At 43.6% G+C, this 27479-nt stretch overlaps 1 protein-coding gene across 1 annotated transcript in view; it reads right to left on the reverse strand.

Annotated features, from left to right (window-relative positions):
- The window catches only part of ALK (ALK receptor tyrosine kinase), a 538912-nt gene that overhangs the window by 105277 nt on the left and 406156 nt on the right, over window positions 1-27479 (reverse strand). Inside the window, exons 6-8 of the mRNA XM_073336696.2 lie at window positions 23663-23794; window positions 12130-12261; window positions 10263-10363 (exon numbers count right to left, since the gene is read on the reverse strand). Coding sequence (XP_073192797.1) covers window positions 10263-10363; window positions 12130-12261; window positions 23663-23794 — 365 coding nt within the window. The remainder of the gene's footprint in view (window positions 1-10262; window positions 10364-12129; window positions 12262-23662; window positions 23795-27479) is intronic.

Consider the following 27479-nt stretch of genomic DNA (forward strand, 5'->3'; position numbering starts at 1 on the left):
TGTTTGTAAATTGATTGCTTAATTATTTACTCCATCTTGCCGGGTGCAGAAATTAAGCTGACTGGTCTGTAATTCCCTGGGTTGTCCTTATTCCCCCTTTTATAGATTGACACTATATTTTCCCTTTTCCAATGCTCTGGAATCTCTGCTGTCTTCCATAACTTTTCAAAGATAATCGCTAATGGCTCAGATGTCTCCTCAGTCAGCTCCTTGAGTATTCTAGGATGCATTTCATCAGACGCTGGTGACCCAAAGACATCTAACTTGTCTAAGTAATTTTTAACTTAGTCTTTCCTTATTTTCGACTCTGATCCTACCTCATTTTCACTGGCATTCACTATTTTAGATGACCAATCACTACTAACCTTTCTGGTGAAAACCAAAACAAAAAAGTCATTTAGCACTTCTGCCATTTCCACATTTTCTGTTATTGTTTCCCCCCCTCATTGAGTGATGGGTCTACCTTGTCCTTGTCCTTCCTTTTGCTTCTAATGTATTTGTAGAATGTTTTCTCGTTATCTTTTATGTCTTTTGCTAGTTTAATCTCATTTTGCATCTTGGCCTTTCTAATTTTGTCCCTACATACGTGTGCTATTTGTTTATATTCATACTTTGTCATTTGACCTAGTTTCCACTTTGTGTAGGACTCTTTTTTTGAGTTTCAGATCATTGAAGATCTCTTGTTTAAGCCAGGGTGGTCTCTTGCCATACTTCCTATCTCTTCTACACAGTGGGATAGTTTTCTCTTCTGCCCTTAATCATGATGGTCCCTTCTGACCTTAATCTATGAGTGTATGTATGTGGAAACCCCCAGTACCTCATATATGCCGTTGGAGCAGTGCCTTTTTAAAAAAAACAACCCAAAACAACAGATAAGTTTAAAACATGGACCGTTTTCTTATCACTTTTATGTTCAGTGCACATGTACTTTATTATAAAAGGACGACTTTAGTACTTGTGTGATCCATAACTCTAAGGCTCACTCTCCCTTTAGACATGATCTAATAGATACAAGTTAAACCTGACAGCTTTTTCAGTGATGAACTCTCCTATATTCAGGCAGCAGCAGAAACAAGTGCAGAATGACTGCAATAAGAGGGTGTCGCTAGCAATTACATGCTTGTCCCCTAGATATTCCTTTCAAAAATTAGTTTTTCCCTCCTTCTCTTCAGGTTTTTATGGACTTTCCAATTATGATCCAGTGATATTTTGCTTTTTATTAATTAAAGTACTGTATGGAGAACAGTCTCAAGCATTTTGGTTACATCTAATGTAACAAAGTCCCTTAGTGGCTCTTTATCTCTGTAGATAAAATTATTTCCTGGCATTTTCTCGTTTTAGGACTCATTTTCTCTCATTGTCAGGAATGAAATATAAATCTTTGCAATTTGGTCTGGTCTCAAAATCTCTAACATGAACACTGCTGTCTAATTTTCTTTGAAATAACCCCCTCAAACTCTCTGCTTATAAAGAGCTTAATAAGAAAAAAAAATACTGCATGCAGGGGCTGGATTTATGCAGCCATCACAATAATCAACAAATGTGAGGCTGCCCAAGGAATGAGTTTACTGAGGCTACGTTAATGATGGATTTCTGGACACAAGAGAGTATTCACAGCACTGAGTCCTGATTCAACTCTCATAAAAAAAACCCTTCATAATTTTGTAATGCTTCAAATCCAGCACAGAACCTAACTAGGGAGGTTAGGTAATTGCACCTATATTTTTATATGGTAATACTATTTGTTGTCTTGATAATATACATTTTCTCCATTCTCTATTTAGCTAGGTTACAGAATTAGAAAGGCTAGCAGTTATCATGCTTCAGGGAAAAAGCTGGTCAGTAGTTGTTTTACCCCTCCCCATGACTTGACACTGTACAATTAGCTAAGATGGGGTTTGTATGTGTGCATTATGAGAGCATCTTTGCCTGAGGCATCAAGTCTATGCAGAGGTCAGATTTGGGCATGGGGAGGATGAAGTGGTGATGCTGATGATGCTGAATTGAACCTCTGGCCACAGTCCCAGAGCGTGAGGTATTTCACTGCTGATCATCCCAAGGGACCATGAGATCACAGAATCATAGAATATCAGGGTTGGAAGGGACCTCAGGAGGTCATCTAGTCCAACCCCCTGCTCAAAGCAGGACCAATCCCCAACTAAATCATCCCAGCCAGGGCTTTATCAAGCCTGACCTTAAAAACCTCAAAGGAAGGAGATTCCACCACCTCCCTAGGTAATGCATTCCAGTGCTTCACCACCTTCCTAGTGAAAATGTTTTTCCTAATATCCAACCTAAACCTCCCCCACTGCAACTTGAGACCATTACTCCTTGTTCTGTCATCTGCTACCACTGAGAACAGTCTAGAGCCATCCTTTTTGGAACCCCCTTTAGGTAGTTGAAAGCAGCTATCAAATCCCCCCCTTATTCTTCTCTTCCGCAGACTAAACAATCCCAGCTCCCTCAGCCTCTCCTCATAAGTCATGTGTTCCAGTCCCCTAATCATTTTTGTTGCTCTCTGCTGGATGCTTTCCAGTTTTTCCACACCCTTCTTGTAGTGTGGGGCCCAAAACTGGACACAGTACTCCAGATGTGGCCTCACCAAAGTCGAATAGAAGGGAATGATCATGTCCCTTGATCTGCTGGCAACGCCCCTACTTATACAGCCCAAAATGCCGTTAACCTTCTTGGCAACAAGGGCACACTGTTGACTCATATCTAGCTTCTCATCCACTGTAACCCCTAGGTCCTTTTCTGCAGAACTGCTGCCGAGCCATTCGGTCCCTACTCTGTAGCAATGCATGGGATTCTTCCGTCCTAAGTGCAGGACTCTGCACTTGTCTTTGTTGAACCTCATCAGATTTCTTTTGGCCCAATCCTCTAATTTGTCTAGGTCCTTCTGTATCCTATGGCTACCCTCCAGCGATCATCTAGTCTGGCTTCCTGCATATCCCAGGTCCTTAAATTTCACTCAGTTACCCCAATAACTTTGTGTTTGGCTTCAAAATTAACACCTCATTTAAATGAATGGGGGCAGCTCATTTCTTTTACAGCTACCGGGTTTTCAGGCCTCTTGTCTCCACACTTAGGAAGAGGACCACACTGAGAAGACTTCTGTTTGCAATTGTAAGGACCAAAGCCCCAAGGCCCTGTTCTTCTTTCATGCCAATACAGTGCCAAACCTTGGACTTCACATACAAGGTCACTGCCAATCTGACCTGGGGGGAAATTCCTTCTTGATCCCGCATACAGTGATCAGTTAGACCCTGTGCATCCATCTCAGGGGATGTTGTGGCTATTTCCTATTCTGTGATGATTCCAATGGGTTGGCATCACAAAGTGATCTGAATCATGGGTATAGGCCACTGCCAGTGGCAGCACACACCACCGGGCTAGATACCATTATTAATTTTTATTCATAGTTTGTACTACAGTAATGCCCAGAGGTACAGTCAAGATCAGGAACTCATTGTTGTACAGTGTGTAGGACAAAGAAGCAAGAACAGAGTCCCTGTCCCCAGAGAGTTCACAACTTAGAAGCGTGACAAGATGTGATAGGTGGATTAAACTAGAGCTGGGCGAAATATTTTGGATGAATAGTTTATTCACCCAAAAATGAAGTTTGGAGTTGGCCAAAGCTATTCACGAATGTGTGTCAAGTTTGCCAATTAGTTTTGACCAAACAGAAAATGTAAAAATGTTTCAATAATATCGAAAATATTTTTTTGCTAAATGAAACCAAATGTTTTTTAGGCATAACAAAATGTTTCAACTCAGATTTTTTTTAAAACTCTTCTATTCGCTGAAATTTTGCAAAATGTCATTTTCATTCAACCCAAAACAATTTAAGTTTTTTTTAAATGCCAGTGAACCAAAAGGGACGCAGTGTTTTTGTAGTCATATTGGTCGCAGGATGTTAAAGAGACAGGGTGGGTGAGGTAATATCTTTTATTGGACCAACTTCTGTTGGTGAGAAAGACAAGCTTTTGAACTTACACTGCGCTCTTCTTCAGGTGTGGGAAACCAGTGAACTACCTATCCATTATTTGCCCAGTTCCAGATGAAACAGACAAGTGGGGATGAAGGGAGGAGCATGAAGACAAGGTAGCATAAATCAAACATCTCTTTGCATAGGATGTAGTGGCTTCCAGCTTGCCACCTGCCCAGATACTTTTAGCTCTCTAGAGCAAGGCAGGATGTAACACTTCCTGGTGTGGTGGCTGTACTGTTGCTGGAGACGTAATGCCTGTTTCAGGGAGGGATGCTGCAGGAGAGAGGGGCTTTATGTTGGTGTCCTGTTGTAGAAGCCCTGCTGCCATTCCAGTGAAATACAATCATCTCTCTTCTGCTGCATCTTAGTGTCAGGTGAAATGATCCTGCTGCTGTGAAGTACTTAACATTCCTTCAGGTGATTAGAAACTTCAGATTATTATACTACGAAATTGTAATGATAGCTTTCTCTTGCAGCCCATTGGATTGGAGTTTGGCGGTGATGTAAACCACTTCCTTCTTGGCTCATCAGAAGTAAAACTTCTGTGTTGATATTTTTGCATATTAAATGAAAGAGGTGAATTTGAAACTGAATTGATCAACCTTTCCAAGCCAATGATTTTAATCTATAATGGGGAAAAGAGTGTATCTTTGTGATGCAAAGACCAGTTCCTCTGCAAAATACCTTGAGACTTCAAATATGAACTTGTGAAGCCACTTCATTGTGCCATTCTGACTACAACAGTTTCAGGCTCATACACAAAGTCTTGAGTAGCCCAATATACCACCACAGGAGCCTTCTAGCTTCCACATTCTCTGAGGACCAGCCCGGCAACAAGAGTCTGTAGAATCTGAAGTGATGAAAGAGAGCACCTTTGGCTATAGCAAAACTGAAAGCTGAAGCAGTCAGTGAATTGGAATGGATGCACATGTCAGCTGTTTGAACGAAAGGAGTAGTTGGAATCAGATGTGAGAGAAACTCATTGTCGAAGTGCATCATGCAGACTGTAATGGACTGGCTCTGAATGAATTGACTGGCATGGTGCTCAAATGGGAAACTTTGGCTGTGATTTTTATGGTTTCTAAGCTTCACAGCAGGATATTCCAGGTACTTTCACACCTGCTGAAATGAAATGGAGCAGATGATCAGATGGATGCCCTAGTTAAGACTTCTGAATGAGGCTGGCAATCATTTTATGGAGTAAGGCATCAATGATGGCAGATGAGTCCTGACAACAGAATGGTGGCACATTTTGAAAGAGCTGAATCCGTGCTCTTGGTAGCATATCCCTGCATTATTCATCAAATGGCTCCTTGGGTCCTGGACTGGCAGCAAAATATGCTGAAGCCAGAAACACCATTAAGGAACTAATTAACCATCTCCGGTCGACGCTGGCTCATCAGTGTCTTGTATTCTGGATTTTGGAGCCCTGCTTCAGATGCAGATTAGCTGCTCATATGCAACCTCACTGACTCAGTAAATGGAAAGCTCTGAAATGATTAGGAGGAATTAAAAGAACAAGTCTGAGGTTAAAATTTAGTATATTGAGGCAAAATAACTATGCTGCATTGCAGACAACAGGCCACCAGGCAAAAGGATGTCATCAGATAGTCCACAAGTTTCGTTAGAGACAAGGGGGACCTTCAAAATGGTCACGGTAGACACTCATTTCACCTGAGCAATTGCGCAAGATTTATTCCTGTTGATACTAACATGTCCTGGGCCATTACGTAGGAAGACAAAAAGAAACATTGACGGTAGGTTTTGTAAAACCAGATGGTTAATCAGTCCAGGCCAACCAGGAATTACTGATCATGAGGCATGTGCAATGTATTAGCTTCTTAAATGCAGAAGAAACAAACATATTGAGAGTCACTTGGGTCCTCACCAAGACTGTGTCCGCTTACATCTGCGAGACTCTGGTACAAACTACTTCCCAGACAAACTTCTGGAAGACCATGAGAGACAATGCTACATGCTCACAGCACCAGGCTTCTAAAGGGAAGATGGCTCAATGGCAATCTGGAGTGTTGCAGCCCCTTTTTCCATTCTAACTTGCAATGACCTTCAATATCAGCATTATGGCTCCACCAATCAGGGAGGCAAGGCCTGGCATCAGCAAAGATTGTTGAAGAATGGGAGAAAAGAGGGATATACAATGATAGCTAGCAACAAAAGTAGCTCAAAGGCAGACCGAAAGGAATCTACCCATGCCTCCCCTTGGAACTGCAGGAGTTTAATCCCATTGGATGCCACCCCCTCTAACCTCAACCAGCACATACATGCTAGAGGTTGACATATTGTGAAAAAGCAGCATGACTTTGACAGTTGCTGGCAGGGTTTTTCGCTGCCTACAATGTTTAGTGCAGGTATCCTTGAATGTTAGCTATCCTGCACAAATCAACTGCCGATTCTTGCATTTCAACTCTGTGTTGCCATGGCTCTTCTTTTGTGGGCAGGGAACCATGAAAGTTGCCTTCAGATGTGAATGTACTAGCTCACTAACTGGAAGCTAGGTATTAAGGAAGCTCAGAAGAAATTTTATCATGCTCAGGGTGGAGTGGACTTACTGAAGCAAAAATTGAAGCTACAGGCTGAACACATTTAACACAGCCATAGATGAGTATAATCCCATGTGGCAGACACAGCTCTATAAAATCTGAGCAATTTTTGTGCGTGAATGTGAAGCATCACATTGCTAGCATTGGCAATGACAACACTTTTTTGCATACTAGAAATGGAACATATAGAAAGAAGCACATTTCAAGCTATGAGCTTTAGAAAGATAACTATTTGGACCTCAGCACAAATTCTGCTGGGCCTCTTGTGAGTATCATGCAAGTATCATGAAATTCCTGGACTATCATGCTTCTGGTCAGGCCAGTGACTCCGTGAGAGTAGTTTCTTTTGCAACATGTTGGCACTTCTGCTTTCAGTCTTAGATTGGATGTGCAAGCAAAGAGGCTCATGGAAATGACAAAATGATAATCCACCTGCTTTGATTGTTCAATTCTAGTGGGGTTGAGTGGGTCCCCCCCCTTCATTTTATCTCGATCATCATCATTGTTTAAAATACTCCTCAACTTTCATCATTTCATCTCCATGCTCTGGTTTCATAATGGCAAAAATGAAAGCACAAGTTGCATTTGTCCTTGGGAGAGAGAAAGGGGCCTCATTCCACTGAAAACCAAAATGAACAGGGGGAACAATTCCTCTACCAGATCACAGGGCACCCATCTTGTCCTTCGGAAATCCCAGAGATACTGGAGATCACCTGATGAAACAGGGAACAGGCAGCGATGGAAGCAACAAAAGAAGGAAAATGAAGCGTGTATTCACCACTTCCAGGTATTTAAAAATAACACCCTCAAGATTAGAAAGGACTTGGGCAATGTTCTGCAAAATGAAACATGTTAAAGGAAAGCCAGAAGTGCTGGAGACATCTCCCTGTAGCATTTTTCACACTCAAGTGTTCAGAGTCAATGTTATTAACACGTGTCCTGACTTATTTAAAACTCCAGGAGCAAGGGAAAAAGAGAAAAATGCACGATTGGTGCTTCCAATACAGCTGCTCTGGGAAATTCAATAGGAGCTCCCATTATTTATTTACATATCAAAGAAACAGGCTGAAAATGAATTTAGTGCTGGTGAAAGAAGCTGGATCAATGGCATTGGAGGATGGAGCCTTCTTTGTAGCCAGGGAGGATGGATAAAATCAGCACAAACTTCTTCACCAATGTGCCACAGTTCTTCTCTGGACAGTCCACATTTGGGTGTAAGAGGAAAGTTGAGACTTTCTAAAACAAGTTTGGTTAACTCTGGCACCTAAAATTGGCTTCCAGCTTCCACCTCCAGGGAAGGTACCAAAACAGCCTCAGAAAAGGGTTCTCACTACATTACAGACATGCAGGAATCTGTTCTCACTGTCCCACAGCACAATTTTGCTACTTCAAAAGGTTTAGCTCAAAATCAAATGAACAACTAAATTAGTGGGTGCTTATCTGAAGAGACTGGCCCCACTTACTCAGCCTCAGCTTCCTGTAAGAGAAAGTCAGATCTCTTTATGGGACTGGAATACATTTTTCGTACTGCACAGGATGACGCAGTGAGCACAGCAAAGGGAGAGCAAGCAGGACTCTGGAATGTGAGCTGCACTGACAATGGGACAGTGAGCAAGAGCTCCACCTATGGGAGCAAGCAGGACTCTATGGGAGTTTTCTGGGATCTATTGTCCCTCATGTATCATGAATAAATTTGTCAGAGAAATTCTGGTTGCGAAAGAACCCAACCTGGTTGAGGCATGCCAGGTTGAGCTGTCAGCACTGACCCGTAGAACAATTATATCTAATGCCTGAACTTGAGCCAGCCCCATTGGGAAGTGACTGAGAGGGAAAAAATAGGAAATGCATTATGTTATTTCACAGCCACTTTTCTGACTAAAACTCCATTATGAGAAAGATCATTTGCACCTATTGGCGGGATAAATAGGAGGGAACGTCTCCTTCCTCTCCTTATGTTAGGCTGAGAAGTGGCACTAAATTATTCTGATCGCAGAAAGATTGTTCCAGTAAAATAGAATTTGAAGCTCCCAGGGACGTGTTGAGAACAGAGGCTTTTACACGATTTAAAAAGGCAAGAGACAAAACCCCTCGTCAAACTCCTTCACTCTTTATTACCAACAGCTGCAATGCTGCATGTGTCCGGATGCCTTGTAAGTGCCAAGGGGAGTAATGGAGGTGGGACAGCATGTGAGCAGATACAATAGATGGTAGCTTCCCCTCAGCAGCAAGTTTAATTATTTGCACTATCGTAGGCTCAAGAAAAAAAATTATATATATGGGGAAATGATTTCCCCCAGCTTCCTGCAGCAGGCAGGTTATGAAAAATATTCACTCTTGCTGGTTTATGACAAAAGGAGGCCTTTAAATATTCAGATCCCGTACATGCCTTTGGAATGGGGGAAGAAAAGGCAGAAGGAGTCTCCTACAAAAGCAAGAGTGCAAGAGCATGCAGGGAACGAACTAGCGTTCATTTCTCTGCATGAAGTAAGATGCCTTCAAGAAGTGAACCAAATCAAACATTAAATCAAAGAAAACCCCTTCCTCTGGGTGTCCCAGAACATCCCGTCTTCTTTCTTCCTGTATAGGGACTGGAGCACACACAGTCTTTGTTTCATGTCTTACACAATACTTAGTACATTATTAGTGCTTAACAAATACAGAATGATCTATATTTTCAAACATGACAAATGATTTTGGGTGTCCCAGATTTTTGGGTGACCGGCCTGAGATACTTTAAAGGAGTCTGATTTTCCAAAAGTAGAGTGTCAAACCCTTGGAAAATCAGAACCTTTTGTGGTGTCTCGTTGTGCAAGGCACCCTAAATCACTAACTACTGTTAAAAATGTAGAACAATAAATAAACATCACTGCTACTATCATGCACTATATGAGTGCAGACCACTGGACATGTGATGTCTCCAATCTACACGCATCCCTTGGACGTATCATTATCTAAACCACAATTTGAGGTTATACACGATTTACTCAGCAATGCTAGTTACTCTGTGTGACCAAATCCTGCAGTTCTCACTCACTCCTGGCTCAGGAAAGTCTCCCACCGACATTAATGCCACTTTCACCCGAGTGAGGGCTCAGCTCTGAAGTGCAGAGCAACCTCAGCTTCTGTTAACTTAGCACTTGCAAGAACAGGGCCTAAGCAAGGAGTAGTGGGATTGCGGTGGGGCACGATAAAGCCCCGGTTGCCTGAATACTGGATGGCGATTAGGAAAGTGCATTCTGCACCTTCTGAATAGATTAGGAGCCAGTCTTGAACACACTCCTAATGCATATGCATCACTACAGCTGCCTCTGATTTCTGAAGACAGAATGTCTTTGGGTGGTGTTGCTGGCACAGTGCACCTCTCGATCCCCCTTCTCGTTGTTACTTTGGCTGCTTAAGCCACAATATAGCCCTTCATCTCTGTATTAACAAAACACTGGCTGATCAATGCATTAGTGTAAATACATTATACTGGGTTACATCCACAATGTAAGCTAGTCAGGCTTCATTTTTCATAGAGTCCAGTTTGTGGGTGCTTTAAGAGAGCATCCAGATCTCAACGGTGCACACAGATCCACAAAATGGGCATTTGCATGTCTGTGCGCCAATCTGAGCCTCCAAATGGGAGATTTGGATGATCTGCCAGTAGTGGTGTTTGAAAACAAAGTTTGGAAAACATTGTGGGAGAAAGAAGAGATTTTAGGACTTGCCTCACAAGGAGAATTCCTAATTGGAGCTGGAAACACAGCGCTGGTCATGATGGTTGTTTCTGCCACTGGGACCTCACTGGTGTTTAGCAAGAATGCACAACCTAGATAAAAAACAAAAGAGAAGAGCAGACATGCTGTTGCCACTAACTTCTGGATGCAAGGTTTGTAAAAGGCCCATCAGAACATTCCTCTAAGAACCTTATCTAGTCTGGTTCCAATTGTGTTAACTGGTCCCTGTTTCAGGGGGATAACATATGACAAAAGGCATTTTTCAATTTAGTTTGGATGCAGTCAATACAGCTTCCCATACTCTGGGGCCCTATTCGGGAAACATATTTAAGTGATCTGGCTATCTTCTTCACACACATTATTTTTCTGCGTAATTTGGGATTCATTTTCTTTGCTGGATCCACAACAAAATGCATGTTAAAAAAATTAATTTTAAGTGAATCTTCATGTTGGTGAAATATACCAGATTAATAGCAATGCAGTTGGAGTCCTGTCTGTTCCTTTAGGCTAAAGGTCACTCATCGTAACAAGGACTGCAGGAGGAACTGGAAACACAGATACTTTCTTGCAGAGGGCATAGGGAGTGGAGGAAAACGCAAAGGGAAATTCTTTGCTCTCTCTCTACACAGAGCCAGAGAGGGCTGAGTCTGTGGGAACGATCAGTGGGTCAAAAATGCGGACAATGCAGCGGCTGCAAGCTTCCACATAAGCTTTGCTCCCCCTGCCTTGGGACAGGAGTACTTGTGAAAGACGAGAGATTAGGCTGCACTGAACCCTGCCTACATGGTGTGGAGAGGATTCCAGTTCTGTCCTCACCCTCCCAACTCCTATATGCTTCCCCTACAAAGAAACCTAGTTATGTGGCTTGGGTTGAATTTCACCATTGCAGAATAGAGAAATCATGAAGCAGCAACACTTTACTGTTCGCTCCCCAGGGTGCCCTCTCTAGCTCTCAGTTATCTTACTTAGCCATGCCTCTTAATTTCTTTGTTCTCTGCAATATTGTGGGGCAGGTCATCCACTGGTAATGAACTGGCATAGCACCACTGCAGTCAATGACTCTACCCCAGCAAAAGAGCTGGCCCTTAACATTTCACTTTGTCGGTGTATTATTCAACTCTGAACAGCGTTTTTGGGATAGTGTGTACGGCAGACACTACTCTGTCTTATTACTGTTTTCCTTTAGTGGCTCTGCATCTAAGCAATAAATGTCTCCTCTGATTTATACTATTGTATGAGGGAAAATGTTCATGGAGGCAGGTAGTTCGTATGCCACATTTCAGCCTGGTCATAGTTCAATGCCCAGGATATAAACCACTGAATACTGTGGGTTTATGAGAGCAATGTTGAAATTGTAGGGGGAGTGGAGGGGAGTGTTTGTGTGTGTGTGTATTGGGGGGGGGATTGAGAGATGATGGGGCAAAGAGGACACGGGATGAAAAGGAAAGAAAGGGATGGTGGGGAGGAAGGAAGCAGAGGCAGGATTAAGAGAAAGTAAATAAGGAATTGTGGAAGGGTGAAGGATCTGGCTGGCTTGGCAGGGTGGAGGCAGGAGGATGTGAAGAGGATAAAAAGGAATAAGGACTTATCTGAAGTAAAGTACAGAAGCTTGGGACACCAATCTCTAGTGACAAGACAGACAGGACAATGACAGCTCCAGTGGTCTCATGCTCAGTGTTTAAGGTGGAAAGATAGGTTTTGTTTCACTGAAAGCTGAATATAAAGGACTTATGAAAACAAGACAAGTGCAAATCCTGTGTTCTGCACCGAAAAAACCCTCCCTCTCTGTCTTTAGCATATCTCCACCCTCTTTGTTACCTGCCATTCATTCCCTGAATCTCCTGGTACACCCTCATACCTTCTAGTGAAGGGAAGTGGCTGTACTCCAGGTTTCCGATCTGCCATGAAGGAGTGAGAGAGGCGAGAGAGCCCTGGGTCCAGCCGCAATCCCCTTCTTCAAAAGAACAGTAAAAGCCAGGGGGGAGCTTTTCTGCAAGAGGGAGAATCCAAAAAAACACAGGAGAGCTGATGAGTGGATTCCTGGGCACAGCAGAAGGAAAGCAGTGAATGTTCTCCCAGGGTTATTTTGGAGCAGGCTGACTCTTCCCATCTCCAAGTGGCCATTTGCTGTTGCCCATCATGCCATGGGTGACAAGGTGACAACACTTCAAGGTGTGACTGTTGGCTGAAAGAGAGGGGCAAATCCCTGAGAGTCTGGACACTCAGGTTCTAGTTTCAACTCCACCCCTTATTCTGCTCTGATCTCAAGCAAGTCATTGCACTTCTTTGTGCCTCAGGTTCCGCATCTGTGAAAGGGGGATAGTAATACCTCCCCGACTTTGGAATGCACTTAGGGATGAAATGTGAACATTTTATTTGCAACCCTATTTGCAGTTTTGAAGCTCCCTCTTTCATTTTGTTACTGGCTTGTGCTTTTTAACAGAGTTCTGCATTGTAAGTCCCAATGTTTTATTAGTCACTGGCTTCCTGTCTCTATGGTCTGGTCTACGCTACAGAGTTAGATGGATGCAAGGTAGCTTACGTTGACCTAACTGTAGTAGTGTCTACACTTAAATTTCGCACCTGCCACTGTATCTTCCCCGGTACGCTGACCTAATACCTCTACCTCCATGAGCGGCATAGAATCAAGGTTGATGTAGTTAGGTCAATGCAGTGTCAGTGTAGACACTGCCTTACTTATGTCAACAGTTACTGGCTTTCAGGAGCAGTCCACAATACCCCACATTGACAGTATAATTGGTACAAGCACTCCTGGTGAGAGGACAGACAGTCCCTTAGCCCATGCCTTGTGAGTCCGAGTCAGTTGGCACCGGCCATCGCGGGGTGTCTAATTGCAGGGTAGACAAGATATTAGACTACACACACACACACACAAAGGTGAGTAAAGCAGAGTAATAACCCCTTTTAGCAGGAGTGAGAGTGAATAGCAACTACACTTCAAAACAGCACTGGGGTTACACAGGGTGGTTTGATTAGCGGCACAGAATGACCGGATTAGTTGAGTGATTGAATTAGCTGCTGACAAGTTGCTGTGACTCAAGCTGTTGCACCTCCACTTCTTTACTTCAGCCCAGCCCCTGGATAGGCCAGCTAGCTCAATCTTAAAGCACCACTTTGCGTAGCCAATAAGTTCATTTTATCATCCATTATCATTGCATAGCTTTGAGATCTGGGACCTGTGTCTTGGGTTGTTCCTTTACTGCTCCCACTGGGACCATTAGGTCTGAAATTACAACTTGTGATTTTTGTGTGTGGAGACGAATTAGGGGTAATACTCGAGTTACAACTCCAGCCAATTGTGCTAGGAAGACACACCCACAGACACTGAATGCGGAGCAAGGAGTCAGAGGGAAGTGATTTGGTAAAGGTCACTGGCAGTGCCATTAACTCTTGCAGGAGAAACACAGGATCCTGAACATGTATCTTGGCCAGAAAGTGAAGGAAGGATGGATTCTCCATTATGTTGTTTGAAAATGTGATTTCAATATAGCTCACATAATCCTGCTAGCGACTGGGGAGCTGTGAAGGGCAATTGAAAAAACCAAAAGTGAATGCAGTGGTGACTGACAGCCCTGAAACCAAAACTACCTATCTTCTCATGTATATTTATTTAAAGTATCTATGGCCCTCATCACTGCAGTATCTGAGTTCCACAAGATTTAATAAAATGCTTCCTTCTCCCACTTCTTCATTTGCAGGAGTAGTTTAAAAGATCATTTCCTCAATCCACCCCCGAAGTTTTCTGTTTATACAAGAAGTATCATCTTGTCAGAAACTGTACAAGAGGCCTATCATCAAGATGCTGAGCACTATCAATACCCATTCACTCCATAAGGATCACAGGACACAGCTCCTCACAGGATTAGGCCTTAAACTTCTCTGCTCTCCCAAAGTGCCTCACTGCTGACATAGATATGTTAAGAGGGTAGTTCAGAGTCCATGGCCTATTCAGTTTTTGGTCTCTCTCCAGGAGGCCAGTTAGTCAATGCTGTGATGATTGTGTCTGTGATGTGAACATCTGATTTTCTAGGTAGGAATTGGACTGAGAATCACCAACTCATTCCACGTTGGCCACCAACAGTCATCACATGTCCATGGCTTTCAAGAGGGACTGCTCGGGCTAGCTTTGAACTTGGGACCTACAGTGGAAGTGAAAATCTCCTTATCCCATAGCCATCCAATCTACCATAAATCAAACCTTTAAAAGTACATTTTTGGTTTTGCCTTTTAAAGTCTCCAGATTTGTGCAGCCTTCCCTACACTCTCTAACTAAGAGGACAGAAGCTTCACTTGATTATTTCACCATCTCGGCCTCAGGCTGGGATCTAGATAACATGACAGAACCAGGTGTGCCCTGAATTCCTATTGTAACAGCTCAGTGTGGTGTCTGATTGAATGCATTTTCCTGTCTGGGAGACTGTAAACAAGCCCAAGCAGCGGGGGAGACATCTAAGCAACAAACCCTGCCTAGAGGCTAGAAAAAGCTGTAGCTCAGCTCGTGATGCACAATAGCAATAGAGATGTGTAATAAAAGCTATTACTACCACAGTGCATAACTGTCCTCCTCCTCAAATATGTCATTATGAATTGCTGAATGTCCTGCACTCTAGATGTGCTGCATTCTCAACTAATATTGTTTAATGCTTGGTATATGTAGAAAAGCGATGGCACCCATTTATTGCCATTCCAAGGAAAGCTTTCAGGATAGAGCCATTCTAAACACGTTACCCTGATTCTTGGGATTTACACACAGCAGGCTCTCGTTAGCATTACACAGATTAGTGAGGGCTATATGCACTGCGCAGAGGGAAAAAAAAACCTGGATTGAAAAGGTAATATCCACATACACATTGCATGTTTCTGAAGTCCTTAGCTAGGCATAACTCACATTGTCTTCAATGAGAGTTCTGCTTGATTAAGGAGAACAGGAGTTTTATGAGGGTTGGTGAAACCTACTGTATTTGATAGCATTAGAGACAGGCAAACCTCAAAAGGTTCAAACGACAGTGGGTATGTCTACATCACAACGTAAACTTGAGCTTAACCTCGGGCTCAAACCTAGCCCCCCTTGTTTCTACACTGAAATTGTGCTAACTCAGGGCTTGGTCCCAGTGTCTCAGGACGTGCAGGGTTCAAGCACGAGTCAAGCCAGAACCCAGGGTTCAAGCCCTATTGCTTTACAGTGTAGACACACCCCACTTGACTCATGTCCCGGGAGTCCACCAGAAGTATCCCACAATTTCATGGACTGACTTCCTTAGTTCTCTCTATCCCAACAATCTCCACTTGACAACTGAAAACAGAAGCCACCGCCCTTGGCATGGGTGGGGGGTATCGTAGGCCAGGGGAGGCCAAGTCTTCCCAAACAGCAAGGTGTGGCCCCGCCTATGCACCACCCTGAGTCCGCCTCCTGCATCTTGCTCTTTCCCTGTAGCCCTAGCCCAGACTGCTCCTCTTCCCATCTTTGCTAAGATTCTCCCCCGAAGAGGGTTGGGGCGAGAGTGGGCCATCTGGCTGGCCCGGGGCTGCCCAGTGCTCTGACTAGCCAGCCCGGGCGGGATGGCCTGGAACTCGGGGCAGCAGGGGTGGGGCTCTTCTGGCTATGAGTGGGGAGAGGAGGGCAAGGCCAGGGGCTAGCCTCCCCACAGGGGGGGTTCATGCACCACCTATGTCCCTTGGCGTACAGCAGCAACTCAGTGAGTCAGCATTAATCCACTGTCTTCTGATCAGCGAGCTGCAAGCACACCACTGGAGAACCTCCTGGGTTTGCAGTGGAGACCAGACTGAACAAGCCTTTTACAAAGCGTGCTGCTTCATGGTCTTGGGCACACAGCCAGATTTTGGTGAATCTCTGGTGCAAGGCCAATAAAACTGTGGCCTTCAGCAAAAGCACCAGGAATGATCATGTGTACCAGCAGATAGCTAAGAAGCTGGCAGTTTTTCCAGACTGGTGATCAGTGCAGGGAGTGTATTAAGAAGCTGAAAAGCGAGTACCAGACAACCAGGGACAAGAACCGCACCTCGGGCAATTCGCGATCATCATGCCCATTTTATGAGGAGTTGACCAGGTCCTAGGCACTGCACCCAACCATTCATGACGACCTAGTCAGTCTGGATGGTGCTGGGCTAGCCCCTGAATCCAGGCAGGAGACTGATGGGAGCCAGCAGCAGGCTCCAGTGAGGAATATGAAGTGACTCTGTTTATGAAACCAGTCCCAGAGTAGGCTGTGGATCAGGACCAATAGTAAATTCTAGGTCCCTACTTGGAAGAGCTGTTTGACGCATCTCATCCTGAAGAACACTCTGCTAGTGAGCCTGCAGCAAACCCAGTGGAGACAGAAGCTGCTTCAGAGCCCGGTAACTTTCTGACTCCAATATAGTTTATTACTACAGTAATGTGAGAGATTTCTGCTCTAAGAAGCACTGCAATAGTTATGAGAAGCCCTGGCTACCAGCATGTATCTGCTAAAGGTGGATTATATCACACCACCTTAGCACCCTCTTCCCCCACCTCCCCTCTACCATATAGAGTTCAAAATGGCACCTGGGAATTTGAAACATTAAAAAACAGCGTTAAAGAGTATTTTCACTGCAGAGTCACAGATGTTTGCTAGGGTCATTCATGTTTTCCTTGCAGTAGTAAGGGCTTGAAATTGGCAGCTTTGTAATCAGTCCACAGTCTGTGGAGCAGCCTGGAAACAGTGAATTCAGTGTGTGCATTTGGGAAACCGTTTTCTACTTCCTAATCTAGTCCATTTCAGTTAGAGGTAGTCCATGAAGTCTGCAGGTCACAAAATCACTTCTCCCAAGTGTGAGTGGGGTGTCTGTTTTTGTCCAGAACTGTGCTGGGTGTGAAGAGGAGGCAAGCTATAGAGTTTGGAGTGTTTGCATGCAGCAATAACAAGCTAGGCATGTGGAAGCTAACAGAGCATCCTGTTAATTCCCTCATGGATTCTGACACAATCGTGGTTGCGGATAGCTGCAAACTTTTCCTGAAGCTGGAACTCCAGATCGTCAGCCACACTGTAGGGAAGGGCATATTTTCCAGGCCCTCCTCTATAGCTGACTAGCCCACTCCACCCATACAGGAATTACTGGTGAAATCTTATATCACGTGCTATGCACAAGGTCAGACTAGATGATCATTATTGTCCCTTCTGGCCCTCAATAAAATTTATGAATCTTTACTGGCTATGGAAGGAAGTTTCAGATCTGGGTCAAAGAAGCCTCTAAATGTGATAACACTTAAAGCATCCAATAGATCTTTAACACTGTCGCCTACATATTTTTTCCCCGTTACTACTTGGTCTGCCAAGTTCCATCAGAAATGAAGTGCAAAAAGGGACTATCCATTTCACCACAATAAAGAAAAAAAAGATTTTCTTGTAATGCCAAATGGCTTTTTTGGTGGAGATCGGAATTCTGTCAGATGCAACCCTTTCAATGTAAAGAGGGGGAGAAAGGTTTGTAACTTAGCAAAGGTTTATGCAAGACAGGAGAAGGCAGGGCACTTTTACAGAGAGCATTGCATGGCAACATGCCAACTCACCATTTCTTCTCTGGGTAGCTTCTGTTGAGTCATATCCATCACCAATGCACAGATAAATCAGCTGGTTTTCCTCACAGAATTTCAGTTGGATAGCATATGGGGCCCAGTAGAATTACCTATGCTTTGCAGTCATTTGGTCACTCTGACTGAAACCTGAAATACACATTTCTAGTCCTGATGCTAGGAACACTCATTCCCCCACAGACATAAATGCACATTCCTCCACCCACACACAGAGTGGAGTTTGAGTCACCAGAGCCTGAAATGGGACTTGAGCCCTATAACAAACTTTCCCTATTCTTTTATTTAGCAACACAGGAATGTTAATTTAAAAGAATGTCTTTCCCTTATCTCCAACTCCTCTCCTGCTTCTCCTAGAACAGCTGCTTTTCAAACTTCAGAGTGACTCCCTCTTCAGGTATGAGGGCTACATTGTGAATGGGGGAGAGTTTTGATCAGTCACAGGGGTGATGTTACCCTTGGGAGTTGTTTCCCCCACCCCAGGGTTTTCAGGTGTGTAACTGCAGTCCATACATCATAATCCATAGCACACGTAACTGGGTTAGCTCATCTGGCATCAGAGAATCTTCAGCCTTTGATTTGCTATTCCCTCACCCGTGGAACCACGCATAGACAGCACTCTGAGATGAAGGATGCTCTTGAACCAAAACCCCAACACCTCCTGCACCAGAAAAGTACAGATCTAAACTACTGGGGGTAAATTCTTTGCTTTCGTAAAACAAAGTTGTGCCAATTTATGCCAGAAGAGAATCTGGCCTTTCATCTCTGTCTTGCATCATAGCAGCCACATTACCTAACTGGCTGTATTACATCAGGGGGCCAGTGGCTGCCTTTACAGCAATTTCCAATCCTTGTGTATGAATTTGTCAGAGAAGACATAGGATGATCCACTCCCTGAAATCTTAATTTGTTCTACTTCTTTCACTCCCCCATCATGATCCCTGTGATGACCACAAATGCAGAGCTTCAGCCCCCCCCCCCGCCACAATACTATCAAAATAGAGAGAACAAAAGACATAAACCAGCTTGATTAGATGCCTCCAGGTTCCCTATAATCACAGGAAGTTGGTCTTGTAGGATCCCTCTGGCTCAAGTGATCCTAACATGATCACAGGATGACTGGGGGAGAAACCAAGTTTCCTGCCCATATTCAGTAGGGGAAATTCCTTTACAAGCACACTGTTGCCAATCTGTTACATCTATACATATGACCCCAAACCACCATGGTTTGGCATCTGATTCCATTTTGATTCTTTGAGGGGGTGGGGTGGGTCTCTTTTCCCCGAAAGACTGTTTGATTAAAAATCAAACACCAACATTTCTTTTCTCCAGGGGTCCCTAATTCTACTTACTCTACAAAGACTAGTTGGCTGTATGCAGAAGAACCACCATGACATTTTCTTTGGCCATTAATAAGTAAAGAGGTGTTAACAGACAGCAGGCTTTAGGGCTCATTTTGAAAAAAGCAAAGAGCAAAACAAAACACAAAAGAAAAACAAGAAAAGGCAAAATGAGTATCTTCAAAACCAAAAGAAACGGTAGAAAATCACAAGACCTTGAACTTCATAAAGAGAGACACCATCAGTTAATAATTTGGCTTGACCCTTTCTGACAGTTCTTTTGTGTATGTGGCAGCAATGCCCAGGGAAAACATAAAACAAAAACCCCAACAACCTACAACAATGATTCATTTTTTTCCATGCTTGAAAACATTGATGAAAATGTTTAAGTTGTCAGGACTAAATGACAACCTTAATGATGAAAAAGATTTGGTACTTTGTGTGTTGGTCTGATAAACCGATGTAATTGATGTGTAAAATGTTTGATCGTTTTTTGTTCTGCAAAAGAACCTTATGCCAACAATAGGCATTGCCCCATATGGTCAGGGCAGCTCTGCAACAGCAGAGAATTTAATAATAGAACTGAATGGGCTAGTACTCATGAGCTAAGCAGTGAGTCAGTACTTAGATTGGAGAACCCAGTTGTGATGGGGTATACAAAGCCTACATTTGGCCTGAAGGGGCTAAAAGGCAATAGGGGGTTCAGGTAGCCTCCTGAACATGCTTTAACTGGAGGAGTGGGTTAAAAGGCACCGAGAAGCCCAGGCACAGGGGGCGGACAGGTAGCAGGAGAGAGAAATCCTTCTTCAGGAAGCCAGACAGCAGGCTGAGTCTCGAAGAGAACCACAGAGTGGGTAAGGCCCACAGGCAGTACCTTCTCCAACCATTGCCCGCTTTGAGAACCAGCAAATCCTTGGTCCTTTTGACTCTTTAAGTGACTGACTGGACTTCAGGGGCCATGCCCCAAACTGAAGGGTCATATAAGTAGGCAGTAGCCCAGAGCAGCAATCAGACTCGCTGCTTGGAGGACCCTTCCAGTGTTGGTTCCCACCTGGCCCTGGACTGGGACCTGGTGGAGAGGGAAGGCATCATTCCCCATACCACAACCCTTTTGGGGGTCAAGGCCAAGCTACAGGTGAAAGGCCAAAGATTCCCAGCTTACAGTCAGGGACAGGCACATCTAGTGCTCTTTTAGAGAGGGCAAAGAGCTGGAAGTCAATTGCGCTAACCACTAGGTTTTTCCGAAGGCCGGGCAGCCTATCACACCAATGGAAACCTAGGTACTGGAGGAAGTGACTCTAGAGGTGGCACTCTTCTCACACCCTAGAATGAAGGGTCACAGTATTATTGAGGATGCTGTCTTTCAGAGGAGAATACCTGTGTTATGTTGTTGTGGTCAAACCCAAAATTGTCTATTATTCCCTCCCCAAGAGCTGGAAATGGGAACTCAGACATCTTGGCTAAAGTCTAAGGTAGTTAATTATATTCTGCTCATGTTTTACTCTCATGGTATTTTCAGCTGGTCATAGTGGGCCAAATTCTCCGCCTGCATAACCCCATTGACTATAGATGTCGACATTTCAATGGTGGGTGAAATGAGCCATATATGGTGTATGCATTTCATGTCACTGGGAGAGGGGCATTGGCTGCTTGGCCCGCTGACCCACCATGGTGTGGGATCTGGCAGCTAGAGGCACAACCCACCCCCTAGCCAGTTAGTGTGTGCATGCTGTGGCTGGCCAGAGTCGCTAGCCAGAGGTGCATCCTCCTTGCCAGAGAAACAATAAACATAGAATCATAGAATATCAGGGTTGGAAGGGACCCCAGAAGGTCATCTAGTCCAACCCCCTGCTCAAAGCAGGACCAATTCCCATGTTCCCATAGGTCTGTCCTATTCCAGAAGGATGGTTCTTGGATCGGAATAACAGTCGGTACAGCTCTACTTCCCATACTACAATGCTCCTAACAGTACAGACAGGATTTCATGCACAGCAGATACAAGACATAAAACACATACATAGATGATCCATTTATTGGGCTGGGTAAGTAATGTAACATCCTGCTAGAAATGAAGTGAAATATAGTCAATGGTAAAAAGAATTCTAGTAGGCACCATTTATTGTTTTTAATTAAATATTAAAATACAATAAAAATCCCATTACATTTTTTTAAAGCTACACTTGAAGGTTTTTAGACAAAAGGGGGATTTTTTGAGATCTGTAAGTGAGAAATTTTTAGGTGCATTTTAATTTTAATGCAGTGTTTCAGAGAAGGGACTGGATGGCTCAGGAGACTGGTAATGTGAAACACAGCTTTATTTAGGTTGCCAGTTCAAATCTGCTTGAGGTCAGCAGTGATGCTACATACAATGTTATCATGAAGACCTGTTTGCTGTGAACCAGTGGGTATGTGAACAGTGCAGCTGGGTGTGAGCCTCCCAACCCGGGAAGACAGACTCAAGCTAGCATGCTAAAAATTGTGTGGATGTTGCAGTTTGGAGGGCAGCTCAGGCTCTCAAGCCCACCTGACCCCCTAGGTCAGAGCTCGGGTGGCTAGCCCAGGTCTCTGCTGGATCTATAATATCTATACACTGCTATTTTTAGGGCCCTAGCCTGAACTGAACTAGTGCAAGGCTGGTACGCTCACTAACAAATTCCACCTCACATGGTAAAAACTCTAGTGGTCATGTCAAAAGTTAACCATTTAAAAGCTGTTTGGTAGCCTATAAGAGCTATGTTGGTGATCCTAGTTCAGATGCCAGTTATCCATTGCATAAAACTTATGATACCATTGATTTGACTGGCACGCTTGCTAGCAGTAAAGAGGGTGGAATTCTCCATGGTCTCCCATGTTACTCCTAGGCTAGATATACAGTAGGATCACTTTGCCAGTGTAGGAATACCAGTATACTATACCGGCAAAGCATGCCAAGTGTGGACAGAGTTTATATGGGCAAAGTTTCACTTTTGCCGGCATAACTTAGTCTAGTTCTCCAGAAGAGAAGTGAGCTATACTGGCAAACGTGCAGTTTCATCACTATATCTGCAACTACACTAGAGACTTCGACCAACACAGCTATATTGGTCAGGGATCACACCTCATCACACCCTGACTGACCTAGTTATGCCAGCAAAAGTCTGTAGTTCAACCTGGCCCTAGAGCTGGTCCCACCAAGTCAGGATTGAGGTACACAGAGGGCAGCACAGGAGAAGCTTCCCCAGGTTGCTGTCCTTGATGTACCTGTTTTGTGGAGAAACAGAAGAATTCAGTCTCCACGACTGTCAATCCAGCACCTTTCATTAGCACTGAATTCACTTTAAAAGGTTGAGAAGAGTCAGTGTGAAGTAGATACAATGCATGAGGTCACATATTTATCTAGGACTTGTCTTACTACAGTAACAACTAAAAAAAAGACCATGTATGGCAAAGCCCATTATATAGATGTCTCTGGAACAGTACAACCATTGATGAAATATGCAGGAGTGCAGAAATTGTCATCAAAGGCTATGACTATACTGTGAGCTAAGGGTGTGATTCCCCATCTCACATACACATTCTTGCACTGGCTCTCATTGAGCTAGCACAAGTATAAATAGCAGCACAGACACAGCAGCCTAGGTAGGAGCAAGGGAGGCATGGCTAAGCTGTGCCGAGTACATAACCGCTGGTTTTCAAGTTGGTTTCCACTTGGCATGGCTCAGCTATGCCTCTGCTGCCTCTACCCGTGCTACCGTGACTACACTGCTATTTCTATTGTGTTCGCTCGAGGAGCGCCACTGCGAGTATGTGGACAGGAGCAGGGGAATCCCACCCTTAGGTTGTAGCATAGACATAGCCTTAGACTACAGACTGCCCAGGAATGGGGAGGAAGGATTGACTAGTGGTCAAAGCATAGGACTAGGAGTCAGGAAACGTAGGTTCTTTCCCAGACTCACTCTGTGACCTCAGACAGGTCACTTCCTCAGTTATAAAGTGGGGTTAATATGCACTTTTCACGCCTGTATAGCTATTTCCCACCCCCAGTTTTGTGATAGACTTTGAGATCCTTGGATGGCAGGTGCTATCAGAGAGCAGCTTTATGATTCTGTGGGCAACTGGTATAAAAACCAGAATTACCCTGTATTTCTAATCAGGATTTTGGGACTGCCAAAGTAGTGAGAGTGCCTGAGGAATCCATCTCAGGTTTTACATGAGACCTTGTGCATGCCAGTGAAGAGACACTTGCCCAAATAAATTTGTTAGTCTCTAAGGTGCCACAAGTACTCCTTGTTGTTTTTACTTTGAATGCGGATAGTCAATTCTAGGTAGACATCTAGATGTGTCCTACAAGACTGTTGTTTCTCTGCCTATTAGCCTTCATGTGTTCATTCAAAGCTCCTGTGATTTGGGAAGCAACATCTAGCTCCCATTTTCCAGAATGGAGGTGAAAGGATGTAAACTGGGGGTCAGAATTTACTCACTGCACATATCTCCCTCGTCCTCTCCCTCTGCGCAGTCCCTGATGAAATCACATGCCTGTCCCAGTTTGATTACTGTTCCATTCCAGCAGTTGAAGGAACCCTGTAGGGCCATTTTGGAGCCAGAAGGAGATCCTAGAGAGAAGTAAAATTAGTCAATTAAGATTGCTGCACCCTCTTTTCCAGAGTACCCTCTTTTCCATATCCCTACTGCAGTGTCTGCTGGGATCCCAACCACATGGCCACAGAATCATGAAAGTTAGAGATGCAGAAGACTTAATGGATTACCCACTCCACCCCTCTGCAAATACAAGAACGTTCCCAGCAGTGCATATCATCATGACAGAGGATTAGCAGTTCTGCCCTTTCTTACCTTCTCAGTCTTGGTCACCATAGTGTGTTCATTATGTTAGAGCAGCTTCTCATTTGTCCTTATGCCCAACAGTCCGTGTTAAGTACTAGATAGGTACAGTTCTCAAGGCATTTTCAGTGTTTTTATGTGGGGCGGCAGAGCTGATACTTTAGAAAAACGGTTGAATTCCTACTGTCTGTGTTGCTGTACTTCTGAAGAACGTGGTATGTCAAACAATACATGTCATGGATTTTTAATTGTGTGAAAATTTCCTGCTAGCCTGACAGCCCTGAAGATTGAGGTGCTTTCTCTGAAGCTCAGGAACAGCAAAGGGTTGCAAACAGTGCGAGCTTCTTCTACACCATCCTGCCAGTATGCCTAACCTATGACATGGAGGCATCATACTTCTAGGAGTTAGAAGATAATTTAGCATCTGTTGTCCTGATCAATCCTTGCCTCTCTCTTCCCTCCCCCCGACAGCAGAGAGTACCAACAAGGAGGCCAGCTGTGATGTGAACCACCATTTACTGGGATGTGAAAATCATCAGCTCATTTCATATAGGCTAAACAGTGTTTAGCCTATATGAACTAAAGCTTTTTAGTTAGTGCTGAGCTAAGCTGCAAGATTTTATAGCCTAATGATAATTCCCCTTCTGACATCTAGACAATGTATGTTCTGATGTGGGCAACTTGGCCACCACAAGGTAGAACTGATAGTAATGGTGGAACTGGAGTTGCGCATTAACGTACATTCCTTGTTTAAGACTTTAGTTACCATATACCCTACATCCTAGTCAGCAAGCATGTCAAATTATTCTAAAGAAACATATCTCAATCTTCTAGCCTGCTTTAAGTACCCTTACTTTACTGTATCAGTTATAACACCTTGCAAGCAGAAGGGCTCAAAGAGAAGGCCAGACTGTGGGTCAAATTTTGCTCTCATTTATACTAGTGAGTACCTCCAAAATATTACTAGTAAATCCAGAACTACACCTGCAGTTACATTCTATTAACTTCCATGGAAATAATCCTGATTTACACAGGTGGGTGAGAGCAGAACTTGGCCTGCTGTCTATTGGATTCACTTCACTCATTGCTGCAAAGCAGGAACATAGCATGGATGGGCCTGGGGCAACGGACTGGGAGTCAGAAGACCAGGGTGCCATTCCTGTATCTGTTGCTAATTTGCTTTGTGACTTTAAGAAAGTCATTTCCCATCTCTGTGCTTCAGTTTCACCATCTGTAAAATGAGGGTATACTGACCTCCTTTGTAAAGTGCTTTGAGATCTAGAGATGAAATCAGAAAGGCTAAGGCACAAAATGAGTTACAGCTAGCAAGGGACATAACAGGCAAGAAGAGGAGGTTTGTTAAATACATTAGGACGAAGAGAAAGATGAAGGAAACTGTAGGTTCTCTACTCAGAGGGGAAGGAGAGCTAATAAGTGATGACAAATAAAAAAGGCTGATGTGGCCAATGCCTATTGTGCTTCCGTCCTCACTAAAAAGATGAATGGTGACCAGAAACTCAACACAATTAATATTAACAACAAGGGCGAATGAACGTAAGCAAAAATAGGGAAGAATAGGCTAAAGAATATTTAGATAAGTTACACATATTCAAGTCAGTATGGCCTGGTGACATGCAGCCTTGGGTACTTACGAAACTAGCTGAAGCAATCTCAGAACTGCTAGCAATTATCTGTGAGAACTCATGGAGCATGGGAGAGGTTGCAGAGGACTGGGAAAGAGCAAACATATCACCTATCTTTAAAAAGGGGAATGAAGAGGGCTAGGGAATTATAGACCAGTCAGCCTAACTTTGATATGTGGAAAAATACTGGATTAAATTATTAAACACTGAATGTGTAAGAATGTAGAGGATAATAGGGTTATAAGGAATAGCCAGCACAGATGTGTCAAGAACAAATCATGTCAAACCAACTTAATTTCCTTACTGGCCTAGTGGATTGGGAAGCAGTAGATGTGATATCTTGATTTAAGTAAAGCTTTTGCACAGTCCCACATGACATTCTCATGAGTCACCTAGGGAAATATATTGTAGATGGAATTACTATAAAATGGTTGCACAACTGGTTGAAAAACTATATTCAAAGAGTAGTTATCAGTGCAATGGCTTGTTGTCAAACTGGTAGGGCATACCTAGTGGGGTCTTGAATAGGACAATCCTGGGTCTAATGCAATTCACTATTTTCATTAATGGCTTGGATAATGGAGTGGAGAGTATGCTTATAAAATTTGCAGATGACACCAAGCTGGGGGTTGGGGGTTTGCAAGCACTGTGGAGGACAGGATCAGAATTCAAAACAACTTTGACAAATTAGGGAATTGGTCAGAAATCAACAAGATGAAAGTCAATAAAAACAAGTGCAAAGTACTTCACTTAGGAAAGAAAAATCAAATGCAAAACTACAAAATAGGAACAAACAGGCTAGGTGGTAGTACTGCTGAAAAGGACCTGGGGGTTATAGTGGATCACAAACTGACTGCGTGTCAACAATGTGATGCAGTTGCAAAAATGGCTAATATCATTCTGGCATGTTTTAACAGAAGTGCCATACATAAGACACAGGAGGTAACTGTCCCATGCTACTCGGCAATGTTGAGGCCTCAGTTGGAATACTGTGTCCAATTCTGGGCACAGCGTTTCAGGAAAGAAGTGAATAAACTGGGAAGAGCCCAGAGGAGAGCAAAAAATGTTAGGACAGATTTTCTAAATATCTTATGAGCAAAAATTCAGAAATGCTGGGCACGTTTAATTTTCAGAAAAAAAGATTGAGAGGTGACCTGATAATCGCCTTCAAATATGTTAAGAACTATTATAAAGAGAACCGTGATCAATTGTTCTCCATTTCCACTGAAAGGAGAACAAGTAGTAATGGGCTTAATCTGCACCAAGGGAGATTTAGGTTAGATATTAGGGAAAACTTTCTAACCATAAGGATAGTTAAGTTCTGGAACAGGTTTCCAAGGGAGGCTGTGGAATCTCCATCCTTGGAGACTTTTAAGAACAGGCTGGACAAATACCTGTCAGGGATAGTTGAGACCACTTGGTCCTGCTTCAGTGCAGGGGGCTGGACTTGATGACATCTCCAGGTCCCTTCCAGCCCTTCATTACTATGAAATAAGGTATATAAGAACAAAGGAGTATTATTCTGTATTGTAATGAAGCAGCTGTATGTACTGCTATGCTGTAAAACAACAGCTTTCAGAGGACTGAATAACTTCTTCTGCAACTACAAGGGGAACGGATGTTGGCAGGACATTTATTTACCAAAGTGAAAATCTGGCCAGGACACCAAGATCAATACCTCAACTGTTGCAAACGTGCAGTGAGTTCTTTAATGGACTAGAAGTGACCATAACCTATTGTGCCCCTATTAGTACAAGCTCAGAGGGGAAAAACAACCTACTGAGTTAGTTCTTGTAGCACTTGCATTTGGTTGTTG

This window comes from Lepidochelys kempii, chromosome 3 (assembly GCF_965140285.1).
Source record: "Lepidochelys kempii isolate rLepKem1 chromosome 3, rLepKem1.hap1, whole genome shotgun sequence".
Classification (NCBI taxonomy): Eukaryota; Metazoa; Chordata; order Testudines; family Cheloniidae; genus Lepidochelys; species Lepidochelys kempii.